The sequence below is a fragment of the Tachyglossus aculeatus genome, chromosome 10 (genome assembly GCF_015852505.1).
Source record: "Tachyglossus aculeatus isolate mTacAcu1 chromosome 10, mTacAcu1.pri, whole genome shotgun sequence".
Lineage (NCBI taxonomy): Eukaryota > Metazoa > Chordata > Mammalia > Monotremata > Tachyglossidae > Tachyglossus > Tachyglossus aculeatus.
This window is the reverse complement of record NC_052075.1, coordinates 44,174,740-44,202,550: the sequence shown is the minus strand read 5'-3', so window position 1 is coordinate 44,202,550 and position 27,811 is coordinate 44,174,740. Positions and strand designations below refer to the sequence as shown.

The 27,811-nt window shown below is 42.4% G+C and overlaps 2 protein-coding genes across 4 annotated transcripts in view; one reads left to right on the top strand and one right to left on the bottom strand.

Moving 5' to 3' along the window:
* MEST overlaps window positions 1-19,299 on the bottom strand; it is a 46,125-nt gene extending 26,826 nt beyond the window's left edge. For both annotated transcript variants that reach the window (XM_038752162.1, XM_038752165.1), the window contains exons 1-4: window positions 19,113-19,299; window positions 17,077-17,135; window positions 13,829-14,015; window positions 5,379-5,510 (exon numbers count right to left, since the gene is read on the bottom strand). The gene's annotated coding sequence lies outside the window, so the exon portion shown is untranslated. The remainder of the gene's footprint in view (window positions 1-5,378; window positions 5,511-13,828; window positions 14,016-17,076; window positions 17,136-19,112) is intronic.
* CEP41 (centrosomal protein 41) lies at window positions 1,181-26,077 on the top strand. 2 transcript variants are annotated; one of them, XM_038752160.1, is made up of 11 exons: window positions 1,181-1,264; window positions 7,024-7,087; window positions 12,330-12,377; window positions 16,616-16,677; window positions 17,421-17,490; window positions 18,803-18,947; window positions 19,189-19,340; window positions 20,203-20,270; window positions 21,251-21,365; window positions 22,522-22,737; window positions 23,573-26,077. In XM_038752160.1, the coding sequence occupies exons 1-11, from the start codon at window positions 1,232-1,234 to the stop codon at window positions 23,725-23,727; spliced, it is 1,128 nt and encodes a 375-aa protein (XP_038608088.1). In that variant the 5' UTR covers window positions 1,181-1,231; the 3' UTR covers window positions 23,728-26,077. The 2 variants fall into 2 exon arrangements, with proteins under 2 accessions (XP_038608088.1, XP_038608089.1); XM_038752161.1 differs by lacking the exon at window positions 7,024-7,087 and having other exon boundaries at window positions 1,246-1,264.
* Window positions 26,078-27,811: the final 1,734 nt, after the last annotated feature.

Here is a 27,811-nt window from a genome sequence, read left to right as displayed (position 1 = left end):
TGTATATATGTATATGTGTTTGTACATATTTATTACTCTATTTATTTTACTTGTACATATCTATTCTATTGATTTTATTTTGTTAGTATGTTTGGTTTTGTTCTCCGTCTCCACCTTTTAGACTGTGAGCCCACTGTTGGGTAGGGACTGTCTCTATATGTTGCCAACTTGGACTTCCCAAGCGCTTAGTACAGTGCTCTGCACATAGTAAGCGCTCAATAAATACGATTGATGATGATGATGATGATTGAATGAACGAATCACCACTTGGTTGAGGATGTGATTTTAAAAAGGCTTTGGAAGTAGGAAGAGTGGCGGTTTGTGTGGATGTACTAATAAGCATATGAATAATTGTGGTATCTGTTAAACGCTTCCCCACAGCACCTGTATATATGTATATGTGTTTGTACATATTTATTACTCTATTTATTTTACTTGTACATATCTATTCTATTGATTTTATTTTGTTAGTATGTTTGGTTTTGTTCTCCGTCTCCACCTTTTAGACTGTGAGCCCACTGTTGGGTAGGGACTGTCTCTATATGTTGCCAACTTGGACTTCCCAAGCGCTTAGTACAGTGCTCTGCACATAGTAAGCGCTCAATAAATACGATTGATGATGATGATGATGATTGAATGAACGAATCACCACTTGGTTGAGGATGTGATTTTAAAAAGGCTTTGGAAGTAGGAAGAGTGGCGGTTTGTGTGGATGTACTAATAAGCATATGAATAATTGTATCTGTTAAACGCTTCCCCACAGCACCTGTATATATGTATATGTGTTTGTACATATTTATTACTCTATTTATTTTACTTGTACATATCTGTTCTATTTATTTTATTTTGTTAGTATGGTTGGTTTTGTTCTCTGTCTCCCCCTTTTAGACTGTGAGCCCACTGTTGGGTAGCGACTGTATATGTTGCCAACTTGGACTTCCCAAGCGCTTAGTCCAGTGCTCTGCACACAGTAAGCGCTCAATAAATACGATTGATTGATTGATTTATTGATTGATTGATTGATTGAATGAACGCGGGCGGCCTAAGGCCGCGGCCGGCGTCTGGCGTTGCCCCGGGCAACCATTGTGACCGCGCGCCCGCATCCGGGGAAGCCCCGCCCCCTCGGGAGTAAGCGGCGCTCCGATTGGCCGGCCGCGGGCGCCGGGCCAATCACAGGGGAGGTTGTTGGGGGGCGGCCGGGGCGCGCTCGAGCTGCGGCCGTTAGAGGAAGATGTCCGCCAGGAGGTACCTCGGGGATCCTGAGGTAAGGAGCCTCGGCGGGGGCCGACGCCGCCCAGAGAAACGCGCAGCGCTTAGGGGAGGCTCATTCAGTCCCCTATTTATTGGCCGCTTACTGTGTCCAGTACACTGCCCTGCACACCGGAAGCGCCCAATAAATACGATTGAATCAGTCAATCGTATTTATTGAGCGCTTACTGTGTGCAGAGCACTGGACTAAGCGCTTGGGAAGTCCAAGTTGGCAACATAGAGAGACAGTCAATCAATCAACAATCGTATTTATTGAGCGCTTACTGTGTGCAGAGCACTGGACTAAGCGCTTGGGAAGCCCAAGTTGGCAACATCTAGAGACAGTCCCTACCCAACAGTCAATCAATCATTTATTGAGCGCCTACAGTGTGCAGAGCACTGTACTAAGCGCTGGGGAAGTACAAGTTGGCAACATATAGAGTCAATCAATCGTATTTATTGAGCGCTTCCTGTGTGCAGAGCACTGGACTAAGCGCTTGGGAAGTCCAAGTTGGCAACATATAGAGACAATCAATCAATCAGTCGTATTTATTGAGCGCTTACTGTGTGCAGAGCACTGTACTAAGCGCTTGGGAAGTACAAGTTGGCAACATATAGAGGCAGTCAATCAATCAACAATGGTATTTATTGAGCGCTTACTGTGTGCAGAGCACTGTACTAAGCGCTGGGGAAGTACAAGTTGGCAACATATAGAGTCAATCAATCGTATTTATTGAGCGCTTCCTGTGTGCAGAGCACTGGACTAAGCGCTTGGGAAGTCCAAGTTGGCAACATATAGAGACAATCAATCAATCAGTCGTATTTATTGAGCGCTTACTGTGTGCAGAGCACTGTACTAAGCCCTTGGGAAGTCCAAGTTGGCAACATAGAGAGACAGTCCCTACCCAACAATCAATCAGTCGAATTTATTGAGCGCTTACTGTGTGCAGAGCACTGTATTAAGCGCTTGGGAAGTCCAAGTTGGCAACAGATAGAGACAATCAATCGTATTTATTGAGCGCTTACAGTGTGCAGAGGACTGTATTAAGCGCTTGGGAAGTCCAAGTTGGCAACATAGAGAGACAGTCTCTACCCAACAATCAATCAATCATTTATTGAGCACTTACTGTGTGCAGAGCACTGTACTAAGCGCTTGGGAAGTACAAGTTGGCAACACATAGAAACAATCAATCGTATTTATTGAGCGCTTACTGTGTGCAGAGCACTGTACTAAGCACTTGGGAAGCCCATGTTGGCAACATATAGAGACAGTCCCTACCCAACAATCAATCAATCAGTCGTATTTATTGAGCGCTTACTGTGTGCAGAGCACTGTACTAAGCCCTTGGGAAGTACAAGTTGGCAACATATAGAGGCAGTCAATCAATCAATCATATATATTGAGCATTTACTGTGTTCAGAGCACTGTACTAAGCGCTTGGGAAGTACAAGGTGGCAACGTATAGAGACGGTCCCTACCCAACAGGGGGCTCACAGTCTAGAAGGGGGAGACGGAGAACAGAACAAAACATATTAACAAAATAAAATAGAGTAGATATGTACAAGTAAAATAAATAAATAAATAGAGTAATAAATATGTACAAACATATATACATGTGCTGTGGGGAAGGGAAGGAGGTAAGATAGTCTAGAAGGGGGAGACGGACAGCAAAACAAAACATATTAACAAAATAGATATGAACAAGTAAAATAAATAAATAAATAGAGTAATAATGAATGAATGCAGAGCACTGTACTAAGCGCTTGGAGAGTCGTGAGGGGAACCCCGGCAGGCCGGCCGGGACAGACTGTGAGCCCACGTCTCTATATGTTGCCAACTTGTACTTTTTCATTCATTCATTCATTCAGTCGTATTTATTGAGCGTTTACTGTGCTTACGTATTTATTACTCTATTTTACTTGTACATATTTATTCTATTTATTTTGTTAATATGTTTTGTTTTGTTATCTGTCTCCCCCTTCTAGACTGTGAACCCACTGTTGGGTAGGGACCGTCTCTATATGTTGCCAACTTGTACTTCACAAGCACTTAGTACAGTGCTCTGCACACAGTAAGCGCTCAATAAATATGATTGAATGAATGAATGAACAAATACCATCATCATTATTATTATTATTATTGTCTACTGTGTGACCTTGAGCGAGTCATTTCCCTTCTCTAGGCTTCAGGCACCTCATCTGTAAAACGGGGATTGAGACTTCGAGGCTGGGTGGGACATGGACCAATTGTCAGCCAATTGTCAATTGTCTCTGCCAATTGTCAGCTCTGTGACCTTGGGCTTCTTAACTTAACTTCTCTGTGCCTCAGTTACCTCATCTGTAAAATGGGGATTAAGACTGTGAGCCCCCTGTGGGACAACCTGATTGCCTTGTAACCTCCCCAGCGCTTAGAACAGTGCTCTGCACATAGTAAGCGCTTAATAAATGCCATCATCATCATCATCATTATTATTATTATGGACCGTGTCCACTCTGATCCAGCTCTTAGAACAGTGCTTCGCCCATAGTAAGCGCTTAGCAAATGCCATCATTATTATTATTAGGTTGTGTCTACTCCAGTGCCTGACTCTTAATTAGGTGCTTAATCAAAACCATAGAAAAAAGGGAGAGGGGCAGGGATGGGAAGAGTCATCATCATCATCAATCGTATTTATTGAGCGCTTACTGTGTGCAGAGCACTGTACTAAGCATCATCATCATCAATTGTATTTATTGAGCGCTTACTATGTGCAGAGCACTGTACTAAGCGCTTGGGAAGTACAAATTGGCAACATATAGAGACAGTCCCTGCCCAACAGTGGGCTCACAGTCTAAAAGGGGGAGTCAGAGAACAAAACCAAACATACTAACAAAATAAAATTCAATCGTATTTTTTAAAATGGTATTTTTTAAGCGCTTACTATGTGCCATGCACAGTTCTAAGCGCTGAGCACTGTGTGCAGAGCACTGGACTATGCGCTTGGAAAGTACAACTTGGCATCCTCAAAGGAGAGATAGGTATCTTAGTAAAAAAAAAAAAAACCCTAAACGGAAATGAGAAGATCATCTGCACATAGTAAGCGCTTAACAAATGCCATCATCATTATTATTATTATCTTAATACTACAGAAAAAGGAAGAAGGGCCGAGAGGGGCAGGGATGGGAAGATCCTCAAAGGAGAGACAGGTGTCTTAGTAAAAACCCCTAAACAGAAATGAGAAGGCCATCTTCATCAGTACTATAGAAAAAGGAAGAAGGGATGAGAGGGGCAGGGATGGGGGAGAACACAAGTGTATTAGTATAAACTCCTAAGCGAAAATGAGAAGGCCATCTTCATAAAGAAAAAGGAAGAAGGGGCAGGGATAGGAAGGTCCTCAAAGGAGAGACAAGTGTATTAGTAAAAACCCCTAAACGGAAATGAGAAAGGGAAAGATTTGTAGAGTGCCGTGGACAAAGTGATGGGGAGGTTAGATTCTCAATTCTCCATCTGCTCACTTCCCTGCTTGAGTAGGGGGCACCAGCAGGGCTGTTGGGAAAACCATTTGGTGTGCAAGATGACTCTAAATTGTCTACTGGGTACCCTGATCTTTTTTTTTAGTGGTATTTGTTAATCACTTACTACGTGTCAGGCACAGTTGTAAGCACTGGTATAGATACAACTTTATCAGAGCAGACTCAGTCCCTGTCCCACATCAGGCTCATGGGCTAGGTACCTTTGAGGCTGTTGTCCCCATCAATAACTCCACTGTCAGTAAGAAACAAAAAACAGGACAAGATGGGACATAAATTAGTCACTGGGTACCCTTATCTTTTTTTAAAAATGGTATTAAGCACTTACTATGTGTCAAGCACTGTTCTAAACGCTGGGGTGGATACAAGTTTATCAGGTCGGACAAAGTCCCTGTCCTCCATGAGGCTCACAGGCTAAGTATCTCTGTGGCTGTTGTCCCTATTGGTAGCTCCAAAAGCGCTTAGTACAGTGCTCTGCACACAGTAAGCGCTCAATAAATACGATTGATTGATTGATAGTAAACAGCATAAAATGGGGGATGAGTTAAAAAAAATAAACTCTGATGGGCTTAGATTAAGTGAAAATCTCAGTTTCATTAATGAAAAAAAGATCCGATTACCTGTTAGCGTTGAAGTGCCCGACTAATCAATGGTACTTCTTGAGCACTTACTGTGCCAAGCACTTGTCCACAGTTATATCCATTGTGATTCAGTAAATCGGCCTCCTTGAAGCCACATCCTTGTCCTCTGTCCTTAAAAAAAAAAAAAGTCAGTGTACTTGAGAAACCCTCAGGAGAAACAGGGGCACTGATACAATGTGTTCTCCCTGCCCTGGAAAAAAAAAAAGGCAGAAATTATAAACAAGGGGTTTTAATGACAGCTGTCACCACTGTGATATGTTAATATAAAGCAGAAATAGTTCTCAGATTGTGGTCAATAGAAGGGAGCATTGAAAGCACAAAGGGGCTGGTTCACTGGCTTTTAAGGATGACTGTGATAGTAAAGAGCAGAGAGAAGCTGTCAGTCAATAGAAACACACTGGTAATTGAATGTTGAGTAAGGATTCTAGACATGGGTGTGGTGTATTGAATGTTTTTAAACCTCCCTATTAGATGGTCTCCCGATGTTCTGTTTGTTCTCAATTTTAAATGACAGTATAGTTTGTCAAGTGTATAAATTATTTCCCCCTCTTGGTGTATTCGCTGCACTCTACTACTCAAGCCACACTTTGTTGTCTGTGATGTCTGCAGAGTCCTCTAATACAATGGTCACCATTCTTCCACGAGTGATTCCGTTTATTCCTTGCTTATTTTCAGACAGGAATGAGATTTGAGAAAAATATTTTTTATGATGTTTGGTCACTTGTGTTGATTGTAAAATAGTTCACCTTTTCCTTTAACTTCACCAGATTCATATGCATTTACTGTTTCCGAAATTTTGTTACCTTTTTTCTGCGGTTGTAGTCTTTTGACTGCTGGGTCACAAAACACCTTGCAGGTATTAAAAAGGTCTCACATTTCATTTGCACAAATGAGACTTTGAGTGACATACCTTCATGTCCCTACAGGATTGTCAGAGTTCCCTTGTAGGCAGAGAACATAACTATTCTAGACTACAAGCTCACTGTGGGCAAGGAATGTGTCTGCCAACTCTCTTGTACTGTACTCACCCAAGTGCTTACGTGGTACAGTGCTCTGAAAACGGGAAGTGCTCAATAAATACCGTTGATTGATTCATCAACAGTCTTTAGTGATTCGACTCAAGGCCAGAAATCTCAAATTTAGAACTGTGCTCTATGCTACCTAGCTGGGAGGATCCTCTTTCACAAAGCCTTCTATTCTAAGAATTCAGAAAAATACAAAATGATTTGAAACACGTAAAATTAAAAAAAAATTCCTTAGCCCAGTGATGCTTCTATTCCATTTCAAGTAAACGGTTTTAAGTAGTCAGAATTAAAACTAAAATTCAAAACTAACTTACTGTTGGGCAAGTGACAGAATTTAGGACATAGCCTTCAAGAATCCTCTTTTGTCTATTCTGCCTCTCCTTCGTAGTTGTTTACTTTTATCTCCATTTTACTCTTTTGTTTAGAGTATCTTTCAACACTTTTAAAAAAAGAATGAGACCTGTTTGGGGCCTCTGTTAATACTTTTCTGATTTCAGGGATGGTGGCTTTTGAGGGGTGTGGTTGGAGGTTGATTGGCTTCTTCCAACACCTCACCAACCCAGGTTAGCCCTCCTAACATGGCTTTTCTTGTCTTCCAGTATCTGACAAAAAGGATTCCACAAAACCCAAGGTATCAGCATATCAAGTCTAGGCTCGACACTGGTGAGTAGGGATGAGAGCTTTGGCAAAGAGTCAGCTGGTCATGGGTGAATTCAGATCAATTTCTTTCCAGCTAATCATTGGCAAGAGCCTCATTCATAGGGTTATGAACCTGGTTTGCCAGTTGAATTTTTCTGACACCCTCTGGCCTGTAACCTTGATGCTTAGACGTGGGGGGAGGGAGGATTCCTTCTCTTCATAAATTACTTTTCAGATGGTCAGGAACACTTGAAATTTATGAATTTTTTACGGTATTTATTAAGCGCTTGCTATGTCCCAGGCACTATACTTAGTGCTGGAGTAGATATTAGCTAGTTTGGACACCTTCCGAGTCCGTGTCCCCCAGTCTTTATCTCCGTATTACAGACGAGATAATTGAGTCCCGGAGAAGTTAAGTGGCTTGCCCGAGGTCACACAGCTGAGAAGTGGCAGAGCCGGGACTAGAACCCAGTTCCTTCTGACTCCCAAGCCCGTGCTTTGTCCACAAGGCCACAGACTTACTCATCTCCTGTGAGGACAGGGTTCATAGTTATCTCCATTATCTACAGATAAAGAAAATGAGGCACAAAGATATTCAGTTCCAGAGGCAAATCGCAGATCTGGGGATAAGTCCCAGGATCCCAACTTCTACACTTGTGCTCCACTGAACATATTTCTTCAATTACATGGGCCGTATTATTCCATTTTTCAAAGTGGTCTATTATTCAAGGGTTGGATTTCATTCAGCTCTGTTCCATTTGTCAAGATGCTTTATGCTCCTATTAAGTTTCTCTGTAGGGTTGTTTAGGGAGCTCCTTGGAAAAACTGAAGACTATCCAGATGAGCAGCCTCCAAGAGACTTGGTGGATACAAAAATCAGTGTTGTTCACACATTGGAAGCATTGCTATTGTTTCTAGTGAATTGTGGTAAAAATGGAGAAACTCCTCCCCTCCCACACGAGAATGGTATTTTTCCAAATCTTTAGTATATTCTCTTTTCAATCAATCCTTCTTTCCCATCTCCTACTTAATATATTCAACCTCAGATCATAACAAGATTTGCCTGTCTTGAATGGCCTCTCTATATAAAGCATTATTTCTCAGTGCCGTAATTCCAAGGAATTCAAAGTGCTTTGCAGATATTCGGTCTTCACAACACCTCTGGGTGACAACTAGGTGAAACGCTTTATTAACAGCTTGGGGAAGTGGGAAAATGAAGCACGGAAGTGAAGTGATTTTCCTCAGGTCTCCATAATTTCCAACCATGCCATGATGTCTTCCCTCATTTCTGCCATCATTACTACATACAGATACTCCATCACCTGTCTCCCTCAGAAATCATCATCATCATCATCAATCGTATTTATTGAGCGCTTACTATGTGCAGAGCACTGTACTAAGCGCTTGGGAAGTACAAATTGGCAACATATAGAGACAGTCCCTACCCAACAGTGGGCTCACAGTCTAAAAGGGGGAGACAGAGAACAAAACCAAACATACTAACAAAATAAAATAAATAGAATAGATATGTACAAGTAAAATAAATGCCAGTATGCTTCTCTGTTCTGGAAAATACTGTTTTGGGTGGTAAGCACCCACATTACAACACTGCAGAATATGTTCATCAGCACATTTCTGGAGAATAAAAGAGTCGTTTAAGTTCCTTTTCATTGAATAGGGATGTTCAAAGGGCAGTGTGTTTGTGGAACATTCACATTTCATTAATTCAGTTGCATTTATTGAGCACTTACTATGTGCAAAGCAGTGAACTAAGTGCTTGGGAGAGTACAATATAACAATAGACACATGCCCTGCCCACAACGAGCTTATACACCATTCAGTTCCTATCACTTGAAGGGCTGCTGTTGTATTTTTATTTATTTTACTGTGGTATTTGAGAAAACTTACTCATTCCAAACAGTAGGCCTTTCCCTTCATTGCTTCTTTTCATTTTTACTCTTGTCTCATCTGTCTAGACTGTAAGGTCATTTTGGGCAGGAAATATGTCTGCCAACTTTGTTGTTCTCTCCCAAGCGGTTTGTACTGGGCTCTGCATACCGTAAGCGCTCAAGTACCACAGATTGATTAATCTGGTCGAGACTGTACTGGTTCTTCAAATTATACATGCTTTCTCCACTCGGCCTCTGGAATTTTCTTTCTGTCTAGAGCCCTATTTATTCATATTTTATGTTTCTTCTGCTATTTCCACACCTTAATCTAGTCACCAGCTCTCTGCTCCTCTAGTCTTCATTCCGTCGTTTTTTTTCATATCTGCTTATGCTCCCACATATACTTCTGCTTATGTATCCCACATATTCATTTAGGACTCACGCTCAGTTTACTTTCCCACCACCATTGGCTTGCTTTTTTGATTGTAACAATGCAACTGGAACAAGAAGAACCCCTTGTCCTTTAATTTGCCCTAAGTCACTGAGCACTTTGTCTCCAGGGTATTTGATTGTGTTTTTCCATGCGGTTTTTATTCAAAGCAATAAACGGTCTAAATCACTGATTTTCCCCAAGATGGGCTAGCACTGTCTGGGCCCACATGTTTTGGCTGCTTGTCTTAGGCTCAGATGCTAATGAAATCCATGAAGTTATAGGAAAGTCAAGGGTGGAAAAGATTGAATGATCTAGTCTATCTTATTGGCCTTTTTTCCGTTCCTTCTGTGAGGTTGAACCTTCTTGAGTTCCAAAGTGCTTCCAGTTCTTTTAAAGAATGACTGGACAAGGAAAGATTTCAGAAGGTAATGTGGCTTGTCATTCAGGTAGCCGCTAGAGTTCCAGACCTCAGGACCCTGGACTTGGGTTGCTGGTTTTGCCAACAAAATTATACCGCTCCGAACATTGCTCACTTCTCTGCTTCAGTTACCCTTCCCTCCTCCCTCTGCTGCGAAACAGCAAAAACAATGGTAACCTACCTCACAGGGTTGTTGTGAGTAGTGCATATAAATAACTGTAAAAACACCTTCCGGAATATTAAGTTTTCTGTAAATGTCTGATTAATAAAAAGAAACGCACTGAAAATTAGGGTGAATGCCTTTGCATTCCAAAGTGTTATATAAATACTTAATGCCTATGCATGTTGAATAATAAAGAAAACTCCTACATAATTTAGTTGGCTCTTGTTTTCCTTGTGTGCCTGAGCCATTGGGATGCAGAACTCGGCCTGGACATCCCTCCCTCCTTCTCTGATGCTATTAAGGTAACACTGCCAGTGCCTACCACACAGAGATATTCATGCAGACTACTGGGATCATATTTGCAAAGCATTTTGAACGTCTCCCCAAGGAGACTCGCAAAACTAGAATAATGTAGCATTTTAATGGCTTGGATTAGAAATTCAGGGGCTCAGTTCTAATTTCGGCTCTGCCACCATGTGACAGAGGACTCGTCACGAAGCCTTTCCGTGCCTCATTTTCCCATTAAATTGAGGTGACGATCCAAGTTAAAGCAGGATAACTGTAGCATCCTAGGTCGGCAAGTTGTGGGACTGGGTAATAGGAGATACAACTAATAACTGGCTGAAAGTACTTGGACAGAGATCAAAATTTGGGACTAAAATGCATTGTTGGGAATCAGCCATTTTCACTGCAGCCCTCACACTCTACAAGTTTTAGTTCCAGCTTTCTCTTGGGGTAGGTTTGACAGGAAAGGGCTCTTTTTACCTGGGTTAATCATCTCAGGAGGCCTGGCCGAGCCCATAAGACATTCCTGGGCAAAGGATTGAAGGAGACCAAGTTGATTTGAGGGTTTGGGTTCATTCTAGGGCTTCTCAAAGAGGGCAGTTTAGCCCAGGTCTGTAGCCTTCTTTAACATTCGTCCAACCTTCCAGGGATGATCCAGAACCAACATAGATCTCTAGGGCTCTGCAGATGGCTGCCTTACTCTGGTCTGGATTTTGACTTTGAAGATAGGCTGGAACTGGGAGAATTGAACTGAGGGCAAATGACTGAAATCTGTGCCTGCCATGTGGAATGTCAGGTGCACATAAAATACCTCCTGATACAAAATATGAATGAAAACTCCAAAATGCTGCTATTTTCCCTTTTCTAAAGCAGCCCGTGGGATTCAGAGAAAGGGTTCTGAAGGAGTAAAGAGCAATTTCTAATGATTATTTTTATTATTTTTGCTATTATTTTATTACTTTAAATGACCAGTCTTTGTCACGCTTGGTCTGCCTGCTAATAGAACCTCCGTAACCCCCAAGCTAGAGACTTTCCCTTATTTAATCCAGTGGGAATAAGCCAAAAAAACGGTCTCCCCTCTGTTCCATCCCCAAGAGCCAAGACTATGTAGTGTTTTGGGTTTCTTTTAAAAGCCTGTCTTGAGAGCTGAGACTTAGTTAATTGCTTACAACTATTCTCATAAAGGAGAGTGGACCTACCCAAGTTTTAATGTTCCAAAATCTTCCCACGCTCAGATCCAAGGATCAGATGTTTAGCAGAGATGTTTGGCCTACCTTCAGTGGGAGCAGGCAGTTCCTGGCCCTCAGCTTTGAGTGGTAACCGTGCAAAGTAAAAGTTTGGGGAGGGCTGTCATCATCAATCGTATTTATTGAGCGCTTACTGTGTGCAGAGCACTGTATTAAGCGCTTGGGAAGTACAAGTTGGGAACATACGTGTCGTGATGGTCACATAGCATAGGCCCAGAATCTTGTCCCTTTCTCTTCATACCCCTGCTATGGGCATTCAAAGAATGCCCCTTTTCCCCAGTAACCCAGTTCCTTATTCCATAAAATGACTGTACAGTTGTAAACTTGCCCTTTGATTCCTACTAAAGAATGGAATATATGTCATTTATGTAACCTCTGGCTAGGCTGTGTCATTTCAAATCTGATTCTAGAGTTTTAAGATTATAATTTTACCCATATTTGGAAAATTTGCCTACTGTCCAGGGCTCCACTGATGATTGGGAAAGATAGGGGAAGACATTATCCATCCCCCAATATCATTAACTTTCTTCCATTTAAAAAAAATTAATTGTGGTATTTAAGAGCTAACTAAATGCCAAGCACTATAATCAGCACTGGGGTAGATACAAGATAATCAGGTCTCAAATGGGACTCACAGTCGAAGTAGGAGGGAGTACAGGTGTTGAATCCCTATTTTGCAGATGAGGGAACAGAGAAGTTAAGTGACTTGCCCAAGCTCACAGCAGTAAGTTGTGGAGCAGGATTAGAACCCAAGTCCTTTGACTTCTAGGGCCTTGCTCTTTCCACCAGGCCACGCTGCTGCCCCTAATTCATTTTTATTTTCTTTCCTAGGTAACAGTATGACCAAATACATTGAGAAACTGGAAGACATCAAAAGAAGTGAGTGATTTTGCAGATTTGGGACTTTCTGAATGTGTTCTCCCCCAAGTCACCAAAGTGCATATATCTGTAATTTATTTGTATTAATATCTGCTTCCCCCTCTAGGCTGTAAGCTTGTTATGGGTAGGGAATGTGTCTACCAACCCTGTTAAATTATACTCTCCCAAGCACTTAGCACAGTGCTGTGTACATAGTAAGTGCTCAATAAATATGATTGATTGATCAATTTGTGTGTTCTGGGCTGCTAACAAGGGGAAGGCCTAGGTTAAGGTGTCAGATAAGGTATTTTGGGAGTAGAGTTGCTATGCTTGACATGGGGTGATGTGAGGTGAGGGCTTCCCTCCCCTATGACCTGAGCAAATGCCACAAGTGTTACAGTAACCCAGTCTCCTCCTAGCAGGGAGGAAGTTTTAAGTTCAGACTGTGTTTCAAAGGGCTTTGAGTGTTGAAAACCAAATTGAGATTGGATTGTCTGTTGTTCTTTTTTTATGGTATTTGTTAAAACGGTTACTTGGTGCCAAGCACTGTTCAAGGTGCTTGAGGTACAAGATTATCATGTTGGACACAGATGGGGCTCACAGCCTACATAGAAGGGAGTAGGATTTAATCCCCACTTCACAGCTGAGGAACTGAGGCATAGAGAAGTTAAGTGCCTTGCCTAAAGTCACACAGCAGGCAAGTGGCAGAGGGAGGATTAGAATCCAGGTCCCCCGGCTCCCAGGACGATGCTCTTTCCTAGGCCACGCTGCTTCTCTGTTCTGACAAATCTTAGGAAAGGAGGTAAAATGCCTTTGCATGAAATCAAACAGATTCCACTCTGCACTGCAGACAAAACAGTTTTTTTTTTTTTTAAGTTAGTAGGGGAAAGGTCTTGGAAGTGATACCCATTCAAGTTTTTTAATAGTTGTGTAGATCTGGGTTCAATTTTTAGGTTCTTTTTCTTGGAAGAAAAAACAGCAGAAAAAAACAAAAAATATGCCCCCACATGCCCAATTATAAACCACTTAAATTGAAAGAAGTTTTGTTCTGATTTTGCTCTTCAGTGTATACAAAGTAAAGATAGCAGTACTGTTTTTGAGGGAGTGGCAGGGTAAACAGATAAGATGACTGTACATTGTCATCTGGTTATCTAATACTGTCATAAAAATAGAGGACAGGACACTGGAAATTTTCAGGCTTATAGTTTTCATTCTCACAAAACCTAAAATGTATCAAACTCGGCCTGAACTTTTTTGTTGTTGCTAAATTTTTTTCAGTCCTCCTTGAGCTTTTAGTGATCCACACTTTTCTTTTTTTCTTCCTTCATAATGGGTGCAGTAAACTAAGATTTGGTTTACTCTTCTCAAGAACCAAAACCAACTTTTGTGAATTATTGTTCAGCCAGTATTTTTAGGAATTCCTTGAAAATATCTTAGATTATGAAGCCATGAAAAAAATCCATTTTACTCACCCCCCATTCATTGTTGTTGCACAGACCGTAGAACTAGTCTGGTCAGCTTCCATTTCTGTTTGAAGTCTGATTCAGTCTCTGGTCTTCTTGCACTAGCCCAGTAAAGATTTGGTGGGGGGGAAAGGTTTTAATCCACATCAAACATTTTTCTTCATGGAAATTTATATTCTTGTCAAGATGAATTCACCTGTGGGTGAGATCATATTTTATAATATATAAATGTGAGGGTACTATACTCCTTTAGCCCCCCTCCAAAATTAGATGGAGTTCATCTTCCAAACGAAATGCCTTAGGAGTTATGTACTTGAAGATACTTCCTTCACTTTTCCCCCTTCAAAATTATGAGGTTTCTAAAACGAGGTGAGTGTAGCCTTTTTTCACCACCTTTGTCCTGACTGCCTGACTACGATTACTTTATATTCTGTTTTTAGGACCGAGCCTCCAAAGGGGCTCCCTTCGCTTTCCCCCTTTGGAGTTGTAGGTTTTCATTCGAGAAGGAAGGGAGGAGACTGGGACCTTGTTTCACACCATTTTGTACTAATCGCTTGCCTCCAAATCCTTTAGATGCCATGTCTCTGTTGGTATCTCCCACAAACCTGGTTCTGTTGTTCCCTTTGATTCAAGCCTCACACTCGGGGTCTAGTTTCCCGTGACTAATAACTTACTTAAACTGAGCTCCTATAGCACAGTAGACACTTTGTCAACTGAATGTACCTTCGTCTGAATCTGGATAGAAGGAGCACTTTGTGCCTATTGACTATTTACAAAACCTCGCCTTGATTTCTCATGGATAGATGACACCAGTTGGACACGGTACGAAAATGCCCTGGACAGTTAATTCTCTGTCCCCTCTGTAATTTAAGAGAGACAGATACAGAACCACGGACCTACTGGAAAATCAGAACTTGATAAGGATATCTGAAACTGAGAGTATTCATCCTTCACAGCAGAGTTTTCAGAGAAGCCCTAGCACCCACAGGTCCATTTTTAAAGCTCCTTTCACTCTTGGAAGGACAGAGTATTAAAGCTTTCCAAATAATCCTTTAAAATTTAACCGATTTAATTCTATCTTAATTTTTACTTGAGCTCAATTTTAAACCTGTGAGTTATAATGTCGGAAAGTCCAAATGGCAGGTGTCCTTCCAAACCGGAGCCAGGTACGTAGATTGGAGCTTAAAATAAGGTGACGTGATTTTTTTGTTCAGTGTCTTTGGGCAGATTAAAATATTTTAATTTTCTTCTGGAGCTTCTATATTTTTATAAATGATCATGATTTAATTTGAAAATTTTAATTCATATTCTTCCGATTTGAGTTATGAAATATCATTGAAAGAAGCTTATAATGCAGTAAACCCATTCTTACAGAGAGTTTACTAAGAGGTTGGGTGTTTATCGCCTGACTGAAAACTGTTGACTCTGGCTTTTATAGGTTGATGTATGTATTGAACCATTATGACTTTTAGACTGATTAAGTTTTTTCACACCAAGTATGTGTAACTCGAAGAACTTGTGTTGGTAAATGGGCATTTTTCAGCTGCTTTTGAGATGCACCGCCTTTTGGACCAGTTACCCTAACAGTTTTGGAAGTGTGATTGTATCCTGGATTGTGTTAGCCTTGTTGCTTCAAGAGGGTAGAAGCTATACCTACTAAATGGTTCCCTGAATTCACTGTGACATCTGCTGTTGGAGCAGTTGGTCCCTTAAGATGTTTTGGAACAGGGGCATGATAGTGTCTAGTTCAAGAAATAGTATTGATGTGTTCTCACAAGGCTCGTTATTGAGAGAATGTATTTCCTGGCCACGTGCCATTTGAGGCCAGCCTGAGGTATGTATTCTAACTGCGTTTCAGTAAACTAGAGCTAATTTACCACAATCTGTGCTAGTTTTTCAGAATCATAAAACCCTCATGGGAGAGGCTTAGTGACGCCAGGTTAATAATCTTCAATCTCCCCTTTGTAAATAGAAGTTGGGAATTTATGAACCAGTTATATGCTGCAGGCAATAGCAGTTGCTCACTCAGAGCTTTATTCCACTTTAGGGAGTGTTTACTTAGGGAGTTGTCATTGCCAGGGTCGAAAATCCCTCCAAATGCTCTGAATTGGAACATTTTCAAATGGACCTTTTAGAAAAGACCTTGTAGAAGCAAATCGTATTAGACCTACTGACATGTACAGAAGTGGAACAGGCTGTAGAAAAGTGATTGCGATGGGTGAGTTTAAGCTACGTTAGAAGAGGCTAGATTAATACGACCAAGCAATTAATAAACAGCTAAGTGCAGGAGTGCCAAATTGAGACTGTAAGCTCGTTGTGGGCAGGGAATGTGTCTGTTTATTGTTATACCGTACTCTCCCAAGCGCTTAGTACAGTGCTGTGTGCACACTGAGCGCTCAGTGAATTGGACTGATTGACTGAGTTATGATTTGCTGTTGATTTCTAGGCTGCCATGGTCATTGAGCAATAATGATATAGCATTTTGTTCCAAATAAGAATGAAAGGTATTTTAACGAGCATTACAGCAAAAGATGTAGTGGGATTAGAAACGAGAGAAACCAATAAGGAGAAGGTAGAATATACCTACCATAGCTGTGGGGCAGCCTGATTTTGTGTTTCAGCTGTATTAAACCTAATGTCACTAGCAGAGTTTGTTTAGTTCACCCCTTAATGTCTGGGGTTTCTCTAGAGCTTCAGCTAATCCTCCCAACGGCAGCTTGATACCGACAAAGAATTGCTGACTACAAGAAAGCATCATAAATGTGGAAATATATTTGTTCTTTCCTTTTTTTTTAGATTATAGATACAAAAAAGATGAGCTTTTTAAGAGACTGAAAGTTACAACTTTTGCCCAGTTGGTAAGTTGGATCATTTTAAACTTGATTTAGAGTTTCTCATTTGGACTACATTTAGTTTGAGATTTTGGCATAAAATCTAATGCTTAATGGTGGATGTTAAAACATATTTTTGCTGTACTGCCAAGTATATTAGAGGACAGAGTCATCTGGTTTTTGGTTTGGTGTCTGTTTTCTCCTAAAAAAATGTATGACATTTTTAATTGTAGGATTCAAGGTTCACATATTGTAACATTTCTTGAATATTTGATTTAATGGTAAAACCCTGGGGCACAAAACTACTGTACTTGATCCTGGCTGTGCCATGCCTCACAGTGTCATATTAAGAAAATTACTTTCTCTGCTTGTAGCTTAATTTTCCTGTCTAAAAATCAAGTAAAATGGTCTTTTTTCACAACCTACCTGACAGGATTCTGGTGGTCAGGCGTGGTCAGATAATGTCAGTATGAGACTTTCAGACCCTTGAATGAAAGTGACAAGGTATTTATTGAGTGCTTACTATGTGCAGAGTACTGTACTAAACGCTGATATAAAGAACACATAGAGAATAATAGTAACATAGTTCTGGGTTCTGCTGTTGCCATTTAGCAGCACTAATATCAGGGCCAAAATATTGAAGTATTCATTTACGATGACTAGTACAGTCCTTCTTACAAAGCAAGCACTAAAATATTGTTGGTAGAAATACTGGTGACGAAGTTTCATGCTTTTCTTTTCCTTTTTCTTTTGCCCCTCCAAAAAAAAAGGTCATCCAAGTTGCTTCCCTGTCTGATCAGACACTGGAAGTCACAACTGAAGAAATTCAGAGGCTGGAAGGTAATTCTAGAATGAGCTGATGAGACCCGTTACCTTCACAGATTCATGGGATACCCAATTTAGAACCATAGTTGATTCCTTTTCTTAAAATACACACTCAAATTTCACAGTTAAGGATGCTTAGATCAACTCCAGATGCCCTCTCCCTTTGAGACAAATCCCACTCAAAGAGAGTTATAAGTAGAGAATTATAGTCTGTTGTGTTTCTTTTAGTGGCTAAACAAAGAACTCAATGGCCATAAATATGTTTGGTTGTTAAGATTAGTAACTTGATTTCATCTTACAGAGCAAAGTGTCTTAGCAGAGGCAGTAGCTACAGCATACTAGGTCTGTGCAATTCCTCCATCTAGATCTTTAGTTTGTCTTTGTCATGGAAGAGAAGGAGGTATCTGAAACAGGCAGAATTGTCTTTTAGAGAAGCAGCGTGGCTCAGTGGAAAGAGCACGGGCTTGAGAGTCCGAGGTCATGGGTTCTAATCCCGGCTCCGCCACATGTCTGCTGTGTGACCGTGGGCAAGTCACTTAACTTCTCTGAGCCTCAGTTACCTCATCTGTAAAATGGGGATTAAGACTGTGAGCCCCACGTGGGACAACCTGATCACCTTGTATCCCCCCGGCGCTTAGAACAGTGCTTCGCACATAGTAAGCGCTTAACAAATGCCATTATTATTATTATAAACAGATCTCACCTGAAGATATTACCAGAAAAAAACCACTGCATTTTTAACTGAGATGGAAATGGAGTCTCCTCGAACAAATACTACAATACCCAATTTTCACCTTGGTGATAAAAGCATCAACTCGTTTCCCTTTAATGTAACGTTAAGGTTGCAGCATCAGAACGAATAGCAACTCATAGCTATCTTTTCTTCTATACATGTGTCTAAGAAAGGAAATTCTGTTACTGATGAAGTGAAACACTTTAGCCTGTGAGTACTAGACTACATTCAGTTCTCCTGTAACGCAGAGTTTATGTTTTTGATGCTCCCCTTCCATTACTTGGAAACTCATGATATGTATGTTACTTACACCTTAACTAATGCTATGCCCTGTGCATAAAAGTTTCTTCTGCCAACACATTGTGACACATTACCAGAAGAAAGTTCTCTAAGAGTATTCTGTCCAAAACGCAGAGTGTAAATGCACGTTATGTAAGAACTGAATGTGTTGCCTGAAACATTTAGTACAATCCAAGAAATGTGGTAAGATCTCATTTGTCACTGGTCCTGTGTATCTGTGGAAGGATGATCTTTCCCGAAAATAATAAGGATCTGCTCAGTGATGATTTAATAATTCTAGATTTCAATTTTTAGACAGTGAGCCTGCCGCTTCTAACCCTGATGCAGAAATCACAGGGAAGATCAATGGGAAAGGAAGCCCCAATGAGAAACCTGCAAGCCCAATCCAGTTCATAAACAACACTGGAGCTGGGGAGTCATATCGATCAACTTTGCATAGGTACTTGCTTTTTTTGTTTTGCTTTTCAAAGTTGAAGTTGCTGGCTCGTCCTGCCATAAAGGCAATATAACGTACACACCTGAGGATGAATGCAAAAGAGTGGGAATAAAGTTTCCTTTGACTGCGTCCTTTAACCATCATACTCCGTAGCAGTATTTGTCTCACCTTTCAAAGGGGTAGGTTAGATTTTTAAGCAGCTAACTCCTGGCAAGTTGGTGCTGACCTATTTTTCCATTTGCAGTGTCATCAGCGGTGTTGGGGAGTTGGACCTAGACAGAGAGACCCCAAAGAAAACAGAGCTCAATTCCAAAGATAAACCTTATCCTGACTGCCCCTTCCTATTGCTAGATGTCCGAGATAGAGACTCATACAATCAGTGCCACATTGTTGGAGGTAAGAAAGAGAGCAGGTGACACAGGGTCATACTTTGGTTTTTAAGCCTGTTGGGTTGTGAAAAATATCTCTTGGTTAGCTGATACAAATTTAGGATCAGATTTATCTGAAGTCAGCATGCACTGGCCAAAACCCACTTGTTGTTTTTTATGATACTTATTAAGCAGTTATTATTAATTAATTATTAAGCACTTATCAGCACTTAATTGATTAGGTACTTAATATGTGCTAGGCACTGAACCAAGCACCTGGATAGATCCAAGGTAATCAGTTTGGACACAATCCCTGACCCATATGGGGCTCACAGTCTCAATCCCCATTTTACAGATGAGGTAACTGAGGCACAGAGAAGTGAGGTGACTTGCCCCTGGTGACACAGCAGACACCTGGGGGAGCTGGGATTAGAACCCAGGTCCTCAGACCCCCAGGTCTGTACTCTTTCCACTAGGCCATGCTGCTTCTACCACATAAGGGGCAACAGATCTTTGTTAGCCAAAGACGGGGCCATTAGCAGAGGGCTAACTTAAGATTTTTGCCACTGAAGAGGCAGTATCAAAACTGCAGAAGACTAGCATCATATTATTTTTTGACTATTACCACCCAATCGTATTTATTGAGAACTTAACCATGGGTAGAGCATTGTACTAAGCGTTTGGGAGAATACAGTATAACAGAGTTGGTAGACACATTCCCTGCCCACAACGAACTTTCAGTCTAGACTGTTACTCACAGATGTTGAAAATGTATAGCTTTAAAGATTTTTTCCCTTGTTTTTTTTGTTGTTTTTTTGTCTTTTTGTTTTTCCAACTTAAATGGCTGGGGAGCGACTAACTTCCAAATCCTTTTCTCCTTCTCTTCACAGCTTACAGTTACCCTATTGCAACTCTGTCTAGAGCTATGAATCCTTATTCAAGTGACATTCTTGAATATGTATCCTTCCTAACGTTTTGAGGATCTAGGTGATCTAGTGTTTTACACAGAAATCAAGCAGTCAGTGGTATTTATTGAGCGCTACTGTGTGCACAGCACTCTAAGCACTTGGGAAAGGCCTTGATAGACACAGTTCCAGCCCCCAAGGACCATATAGTCTAGTAGGGGAGAACTGTAGCTCAGCGTGACATTCTTGAAATGGGGAGTAAATGATATTAGCAATAAAACAGCAGGATTAATCTACCGCAAAATACAGGATAGGGGTTAGGACCGATAATATTTTTTAAGGAAGATTCCATTTCTCTCTTTTGGGGAAAATATTAACCAGATGACCCTGCTCCAGCCCAGGAATGGCTCATCGGGCCTTAAGAAAATATGAATCTTGAGTATTTGAGTAAGAAATAATATATCAACAGTTTCTAGGTGTGGTGGACATCAATCAATCAATTGTAGTTACTGAGTGCTCACTGTGTGCAAAATACTGTACTAAGTACTTGGGAGAGTAAAATACAACAGAGTTGGTAGACACATTCCCTGCCAACAACAAGCTTACAGAATAGAGATGAGAGAAGAAAGAGTGCACTGCCTTTGAAGGAAGGGGGAGGGTTTTCGTAATTGGCCAGCACTTGTTTTGATGGGTTTTTACCCCTTGAAGATGTCTGAAAGCTGCTCCTGACCACCAAAAAGTCAGCACTACTCACCCATCTCCCATGTGGGCAACATCTGACCCGTTGCTTTTGGGCAAATCCAACAGCCTGCCTTAGGGGTAATGAGCCAAAAGTGAGGGTCCCTCAAAACTCCTATGAATGCCTGCAGGGAAATAATCCTTAGCTTCTTGTCTACTGCTTGTAGAGGCCAGACAATAAGGAAGTTTACTGTTACTAGCCTGTCATTTGAACAGAGACCAACTCAGTGGATTTCTAAATCGGTTGGTGCCCTGACTAGTGTCTCGAAGACCCCTTAACTTCTCTGACTCTTAGAAAAATGCCCATGGCAAGATTATCATACTTTACGATGATGACGAGAGGCTAGCCAGCCAGGCAGCCACCACCATGTGCGAGCGGGGATTCGAGAACCTCTTCATGCTGTCTGGAGGTGAGGAGCTGGGTTTTTTTTTTTTTTCTACTTCTTTAAACTTAAAAAGATAAAGAACTTTATGGCTCCCAGGACTTGCTTTGGAGAGAAATTCCATTTTGCCCTTGCTTCTCTTTGATTTTAGCCCAGGAGAATTATTGAAGAGGAGGAATCTGTACTGGTTCAGAGCAGGCAGGAAGGAAGGGATTGGAATTAGTGAAATTCCATTATTTAATTCCCTCTACACACTTGCATCTCCCCCTATCCTGACTGCTGCTTCCAATGGGGGCTGCTACCCTTGAGCAAGGGACTCCTGCTGATTTAATTGTAAGGTCATCATCATCATTCATCATTAATGGTATTTATTGAGTGCTTACTGGGTGCAGAGCACTGTACTAAGCCCTTGGAAGAGTAAAATACAACACAGTTGGTAGACACATTCCCTGCCCACAATGAGCTTTCAGTCTAGAGGGCTATCTCTAGGGCCTTGGTCTATAACTGGCCAAACTCTTTTTTCATTTTTGCTAAGTCTGAGTTTGGGAACCTTGAGTCCCAGAAGCAAGAGCCAGAAGCAACAGAGAGACCACGTTGGTCACCTAAGATGAACAGTTTGCTTTCTTTTAGGCCATAGTAGACCTTATTGGTCCTCCCTAAGCCATCCTACTGTGCAGAAAATTTCAGTCAGGAAGCTGGGTCTTAATTCTGAATTTTACTTGCACTATCCTAAAGAATTTTTATGCAATACTGACATCTTGATCCTCGTATACCTAACTATAGCTCTAACTACTAACTATAAGTAACTGCACTATAAAAGGTGAGACACTCATTTCAGAAATAACCCTCTAGCCACATCCTGCCCTTCAACTGAAAGGTCAGCTGAAATCGATTAGAACCCTACAGGTTAGGCTGGCTGCTGCTGCGGTATTTGTATGAATCGCAGTCATCTTAAAGACTTTTTGGTTCTCCTTTGGACACCCCCCCACCTGGAAGCTGATGTTTTTTGGTCACATTTTCTTTGATGTTGCAATAGTCGAGGAAGGATCGCAGTCCTTTGTAATTTTAGCATCTAGTACATAATCACGGGGGGAGAGAAACACATAGAACGTACCTTTCCAGAGTGGACCCAAGCTCACATCCTCAGTGCTGCGTTTTCTGATGCTCTTGCCTGTGTGTTCAGGTCTGAAAGTCCTAGCCCAAAAATTCCCAGAAGGGCTGATCACTGGCTCACTGCCAGAAAACTGCCAACAGACGCTTCCGCCCGGATCTGCTCGGAAACGCACCAGCCCCAGAGGGCAGCCCCCACCTGCCGAGAACAAATGGAGATTTACCCCAGAAGATTTACAAAAGATAGAATACTACCTGGAAGAGGATCAGAGTCCCGCTAACCCTTCTGGTAAGCTGTTTGGTCCACCCACGAGTTGGGAATTTGGGAGAAATTCCGATTACGTTGGCGCTCTCACACCCTTGGCCCGGTTGCCACATAATAATAATAACTGCGGTATCTGTTAAGCACTTGCTGTGTGCAAGACACTGTACTAAATACTGGGGTAAGTAAAAGCTCATCAGATTGGACACAGTCACAAGGGGCCCTAACCTTTTCTCTTCATTGTAAAACTGAATTTGAGCCCAAGTATGCTGTTCACCAAGGGATACAAAATGGTACCACGATGTCGAGTTTCAGCACTCCCCGGTTACTGTGCGTTTGTGCCCCGCTGTGGCCAGCCCACGGGCCCCCGTCTTAGGTTTCCTTCAGCCGGGGAGGCATTGACTTCAGCGCGGAGGCTCTTGGTGCCACCGTAAATATGAGAGAAAACCGCATGCATGGAAACCCTTGTACACGTGCTGGGAGTATAAGTCCCAGCAGCCCACAAGTAATCCCAAGGTTGAGCCTGCCCCAGCCTGGAAGCATTCCCTTGTCCTGACATTTCCCTAGATCCCCCAAGCTGGGGCTCGGCTTGGACTGGACCACAGAACAGTGTCTTGGCGCCTAATAAGTGTTGCGATTGTTCGTTATTATTAGCTCCCGAAGGGCTTTAATCTGCAGTAACCAAACCAGCAGAGAAATGCACAGAGCATTTAGAGGCAAAGCTTTCAGTTGAGACAAGTATCTAGTTAACCTAAAGGGGGAAATTAGCGATCAGCTCCCCGCCGCACGCCTTCCCCGCGCCCCAACCCCCCGCAAACACAGCTCCGACTTTGAGCCGCACTCTGTGCTCTCTCCGCTGCAGGTCGTCTGAACCGTGGCTTCTCCTCTGGGAGAGATTCCAAAGGGACCGCTGGGCTCAGCGGTCAGACACCGGCCACTGGGGGCCCAGCCATCAACCTGAATGCCCGCTGTCTCAGCAGCAGCAGCAGCAATCTTCAGAATAAACCCTGGAAGTAAAGACTTTGTCTCTGCACAGTCCAATAAATTATTTCCCGCTTCTGGGAACCCCCACTCAGTTCCCAAGTTGGTCCTTTTCAGAAACCGCTTCGGAGGAAAGACCGTGGCTCTCGTGGGACGGAGCGAAGTGGGGAGCACCAGCCGGGGAACTCCCCACGGAAACTAGGTCGGCATATGACAGGCTGTAGCATCCTCCCTGCTGTTTACAGACTATTTAATATTTAAACCTCTCAAACCGACTAGGAAAAGGTCCAACTTTAGGCCGTGAACTGTCTTTACGATTCTCCGGAGATTGTTTTGTTTCCCGTCCCACCCCGTGCCGAACTGTAAATATTTAAACCGCAGCAGCGGATGTGTCTCTCCACGTTGCTTTTCATTGGATGAAAGGAGCTGTGAGGAAGTTTCCAAGGGAGTGTTTTTCAGGGTGGATTCAGGCGACTCTTAAAATTCTAGCCCAACACCACCTGTTTGGTTGCTCGAGAGTCACCTTCCTCAGGGCAGCTTTCAATTTTGCCCTCCCAGCTGGCAGCTCTGCCAACCATTTACCCAAAGCCGGGTTCAAAAGCAGAGGGGGTGACCATTTGACTTCTCAGCCTTCCCTCTTCATTGCATCAGTCATCCTTCATCCAATGAAGTAGGCACCGGTAACAGCCGATAGAACCGCTCGTAGGTACCAGCACGTTGAAGCAGTAGTTCTCCAAAGAGCATCCAGGCTTGGGGTGCCCCCACCGAACCAGACCCCAATTCACAGTTTTTTGGAACTCTGGAAATGGTTCTGACATGGCAGTTCAGACAGATTGTGGTCCCCTAGTTTTTAGCTTTGGCACTTCCTGACCTGATTAGTGAAAATGGAGGGTCTCTGTGAGGCTACAGCTCCTCATCGGACAGTTTGTCCTCTACCCAAGAATTACCAAGAGAGGATGGCTTGCCGGCGGCTTTGTCAGCATCGGGCGTTCCCCGCTGAACCCCAGCTGGCCAGTGGGCAACCACGCTTCCTGGCTCTTACCTACAGTATTGGTTGAATTTTGTGATTAAATTCCTCATTGATTTCTCTTTCCCAACACTGAGCTGGCATTGGGGGCGGGTTGAGGTGGGAATGTTAGCTCTCCTGTTGGCTGGAATTTGGATTTAGCATTACTTGAATCACCTGGAAGCCGAGTTCCACTTTTTACTGGTCAAGAAAAGGTAGCAGCTAAAGATGAGGAATGTGAGCAACTTAGACTTTCCGCCTTGTCTTTGGTCTGTAGCTAGTCTGAGACCGAAAGGGCAACTGCGATCTTTGTCAAAGCTCCGTGATTTCTCACAAGCAGGATGGCGAGAGCCCCTGTTCTTAGGTATTGTGTTAAAATGATCTCCAGTATAAGATTTGCCTAGCTTTGAGGTAAGTCTCTTTTTCTGTTAAGTGCCATAGTATTTATTGCCTAATAGGTTGATTTTCAGACAATCAAAAGTTGTAAATGTCTCACAGGAGAGTTCTTCAGCCTGCCCAGAGATTCTCTGTTAGGGCATTTCTCTTTGGCCCACTTTCAGAAATGCAGAAATGTCCTGCACGTAGAAATCCAGGCAGATCGGGTGCATTGTTTGTGCGAGATTCAAAATTCTTGCACAAAATTCTACCGCCAATAAAAATACAGCCTTAATGAGAAACATCTCATTTTTTTGCTGTAAATCTGCTGCCCTGGGCCGTAGGTAACCCTTTCTGCTGATGCCAAATGCTTCAGTTTTTTTATTTCCTCCTTAAGCTTAGATAGATGAATGTAAATTTTTGGTACTAAACAAACTAAAGAATTAACTCAGTCCGACAGCTGGCTAGGCATTCAGCTGTGTTTGGCACTTTTCCAACATTTGAATAAGTTATTTTTCTACATAACATTTTGATTGCACTATTCAAAACAGACAAGTCAAGAGGTTAGTTCCCCACTGACGTTTTTTCGAAAGGAATCAGCTGCCTGCTTTTGGGTCACAACCATTTTAGGCTCCCATTGACTCTCTCCCTTCGGTTCCCAACACTCGACCTGTTCTAGATTTTAGTATCTGTATGTATTTGGACAGTCAACTTGATTGTATCTCTTGGCATTGCTGCATGTTTTGATGATTTTTGGAAGGTGAATGTATTTCATAAGTGTGCTGGCAGAGGGGAACCCTTTTTAGTGCCCAGCCCGCAGAATATCTGTGCTGATCTGGCACCTTATCTGTTACGTGTTTTTGATAAGTATGAGGATTTCTGTTTTACTGGTTTTAACTTTATTCTTTAACACATCCCCCAGCCTAAGTGATGTCGTTTCTTCCTGTGATACTATGTGTTATTTAGGAATGTTGAAGATTAAAGTACAATATAGAGCAACTGTGATTGTGGTTTGCTGTTAATACGTTGCGGTTCTACAGCTCTTCCAATTAGGGAGTGATTTTCTTTTCCTTGTTTGATGGGTGTGGCTTCATAATTAAGGTAGCTTAATCTGCTTCTTTCTCTAGAAGAGAATGTTTCCTCGCCCAGATGAGCTTGGAGGCAGGATGGTGAAATGGATGGCAGATTGGCCTGCGAGGCAGGAAAACTGGAGCACTGCCTCAATCAATGGTATTTACTGAGCACTTACTATGTGCAGAGCACCATACTAAGCACGTGGGACAGTACAGCATAGTTAGCCGACATGTTCCCTGCCCACTATGAACAGTTGTTCTCTTCTTTAGTTTTCCTATGTAACAAGTGAGAATAACAGTTACCCGTGCTCAGGTGAAGTAAATGAAGAACTCATGGAGTGGGACTAAAGTAAAAGCTTCCTTGTTTAATTCTCACTAAATATTCCATGGAAAATGACACTGCATGACCCAAACATGTGGCACATGTGGCAAATGCAGTGTTATTTTATCACAGAGTATCTGTCAACTTCCATGCATTTTTGCTAGTGTTAAACCAGATCGTAAGTGTGAATATTGTATTCAGGCACAAGCTTTCTGGAACTGTCACCGTCAAAACTTTGCCTGAACAATTCATCCTTCTCTCAGATCAAAGAGAGAGTAATCTGGAGGTGCAAAAGCCAGACTCAAAGCAGCGTAGGGGGAAATGGTCCCTCCCCAGGCAACGATCGTCTGTGTACAAGTTGGTATGAAGCTGGGCCATCTCACAGGAAAGGCACTTGTTCATATTTTGTCCTTCAAGAGCCACTTTGTAGCTTCCCTACGGTGCTTGGCACATAGTAAGCGTTTAACAAATACCATCACCATCTTGATCTTCTGCTCCAATTTGGTCCTCAAGAAGGAACTCCTCTGTGTCCAAACAGATACTTCACTAGAGGCTTGGATTCTGAACTCCTTCTTGCTAGTGATATTCAATGGTGCCCCTCCACTGGCTGTTGCTTGGTTTGAGAAATGTCTCTTCTGCCTGTGATCACCAATGAGGGCTAGTCCTCACCTGCTCTGTGGTGTTCAAGAGTTCCTTACCGACGGACTTAGTTTCATTTTAATGCTCGTCCATCAATGGTCTAGGGACCCTCAGTTCACACAACGTTGGAGTATTTGAATTTCCCAAATGATACTCATGACACTTCCAGGACTACTGTCTCACATATGATTTGTACTTCCCAAGCGCTTAGTACAGTGCTCTGCACACAGTAAGCGCCCAATAAATACGATTGAATGAATGAATGGCCTACGTTCTATGTTGAAGACAGGGTGTTCTGAAACTTCAAAATTGAATTTGTCAAGGGATGGGGTTTCCTGCTATTCAATTATTGGAAGCAACTAGTTTGTTCTCCACAGGTTGAACTGTTAATCCAATAAACCATACAAACTGACCCATATGGTTGAATTCAATCTACTGTCATTTTAAGATCGAAGAACCACAGACTTGCCGACAGTGGCTGATCACGTTGGCGGGGCAGTCAGAAAAGAGGGGCAGATCCCTGCAGCCACGGTGCGCCTCGGCCAGGTTTCACGGCACTGGATACGCGTGGTGAGCGGCTGATTTATTTTTCCTTCGCCTCATCCCTGGAGATGAGGCAGCCTCAGTCAGCCATCACCTCAGGGAGAACGTGGCCAAACTGAGACAGGCCTCACAAGCCTTAGGGAAGCCACGGCTCCTTGGGTG

What these genes read in the sequence shown, in the direction of transcription:
- CEP41 (XM_038752160.1), top strand. Translation starts at nt 1,232, where the DNA reads ATGTCCGCCAGGAGGTACCTCGGGGATCCTGAG. An exon ending in TTACAACTTTTGCCCAGTTG is followed by an intron (nt 16,678 to 17,420) that starts GTAAGTTGGATC and finishes CCAAAAAAAAAG; the next exon opens with GTCATCCAAGTTGCTTCCCT. An exon ending in GAGTCCCGCTAACCCTTCTG is followed by an intron (nt 22,738 to 23,572) that starts GTAAGCTGTTTG and finishes TCTCCGCTGCAG; the next exon opens with GTCGTCTGAACCGTGGCTTC.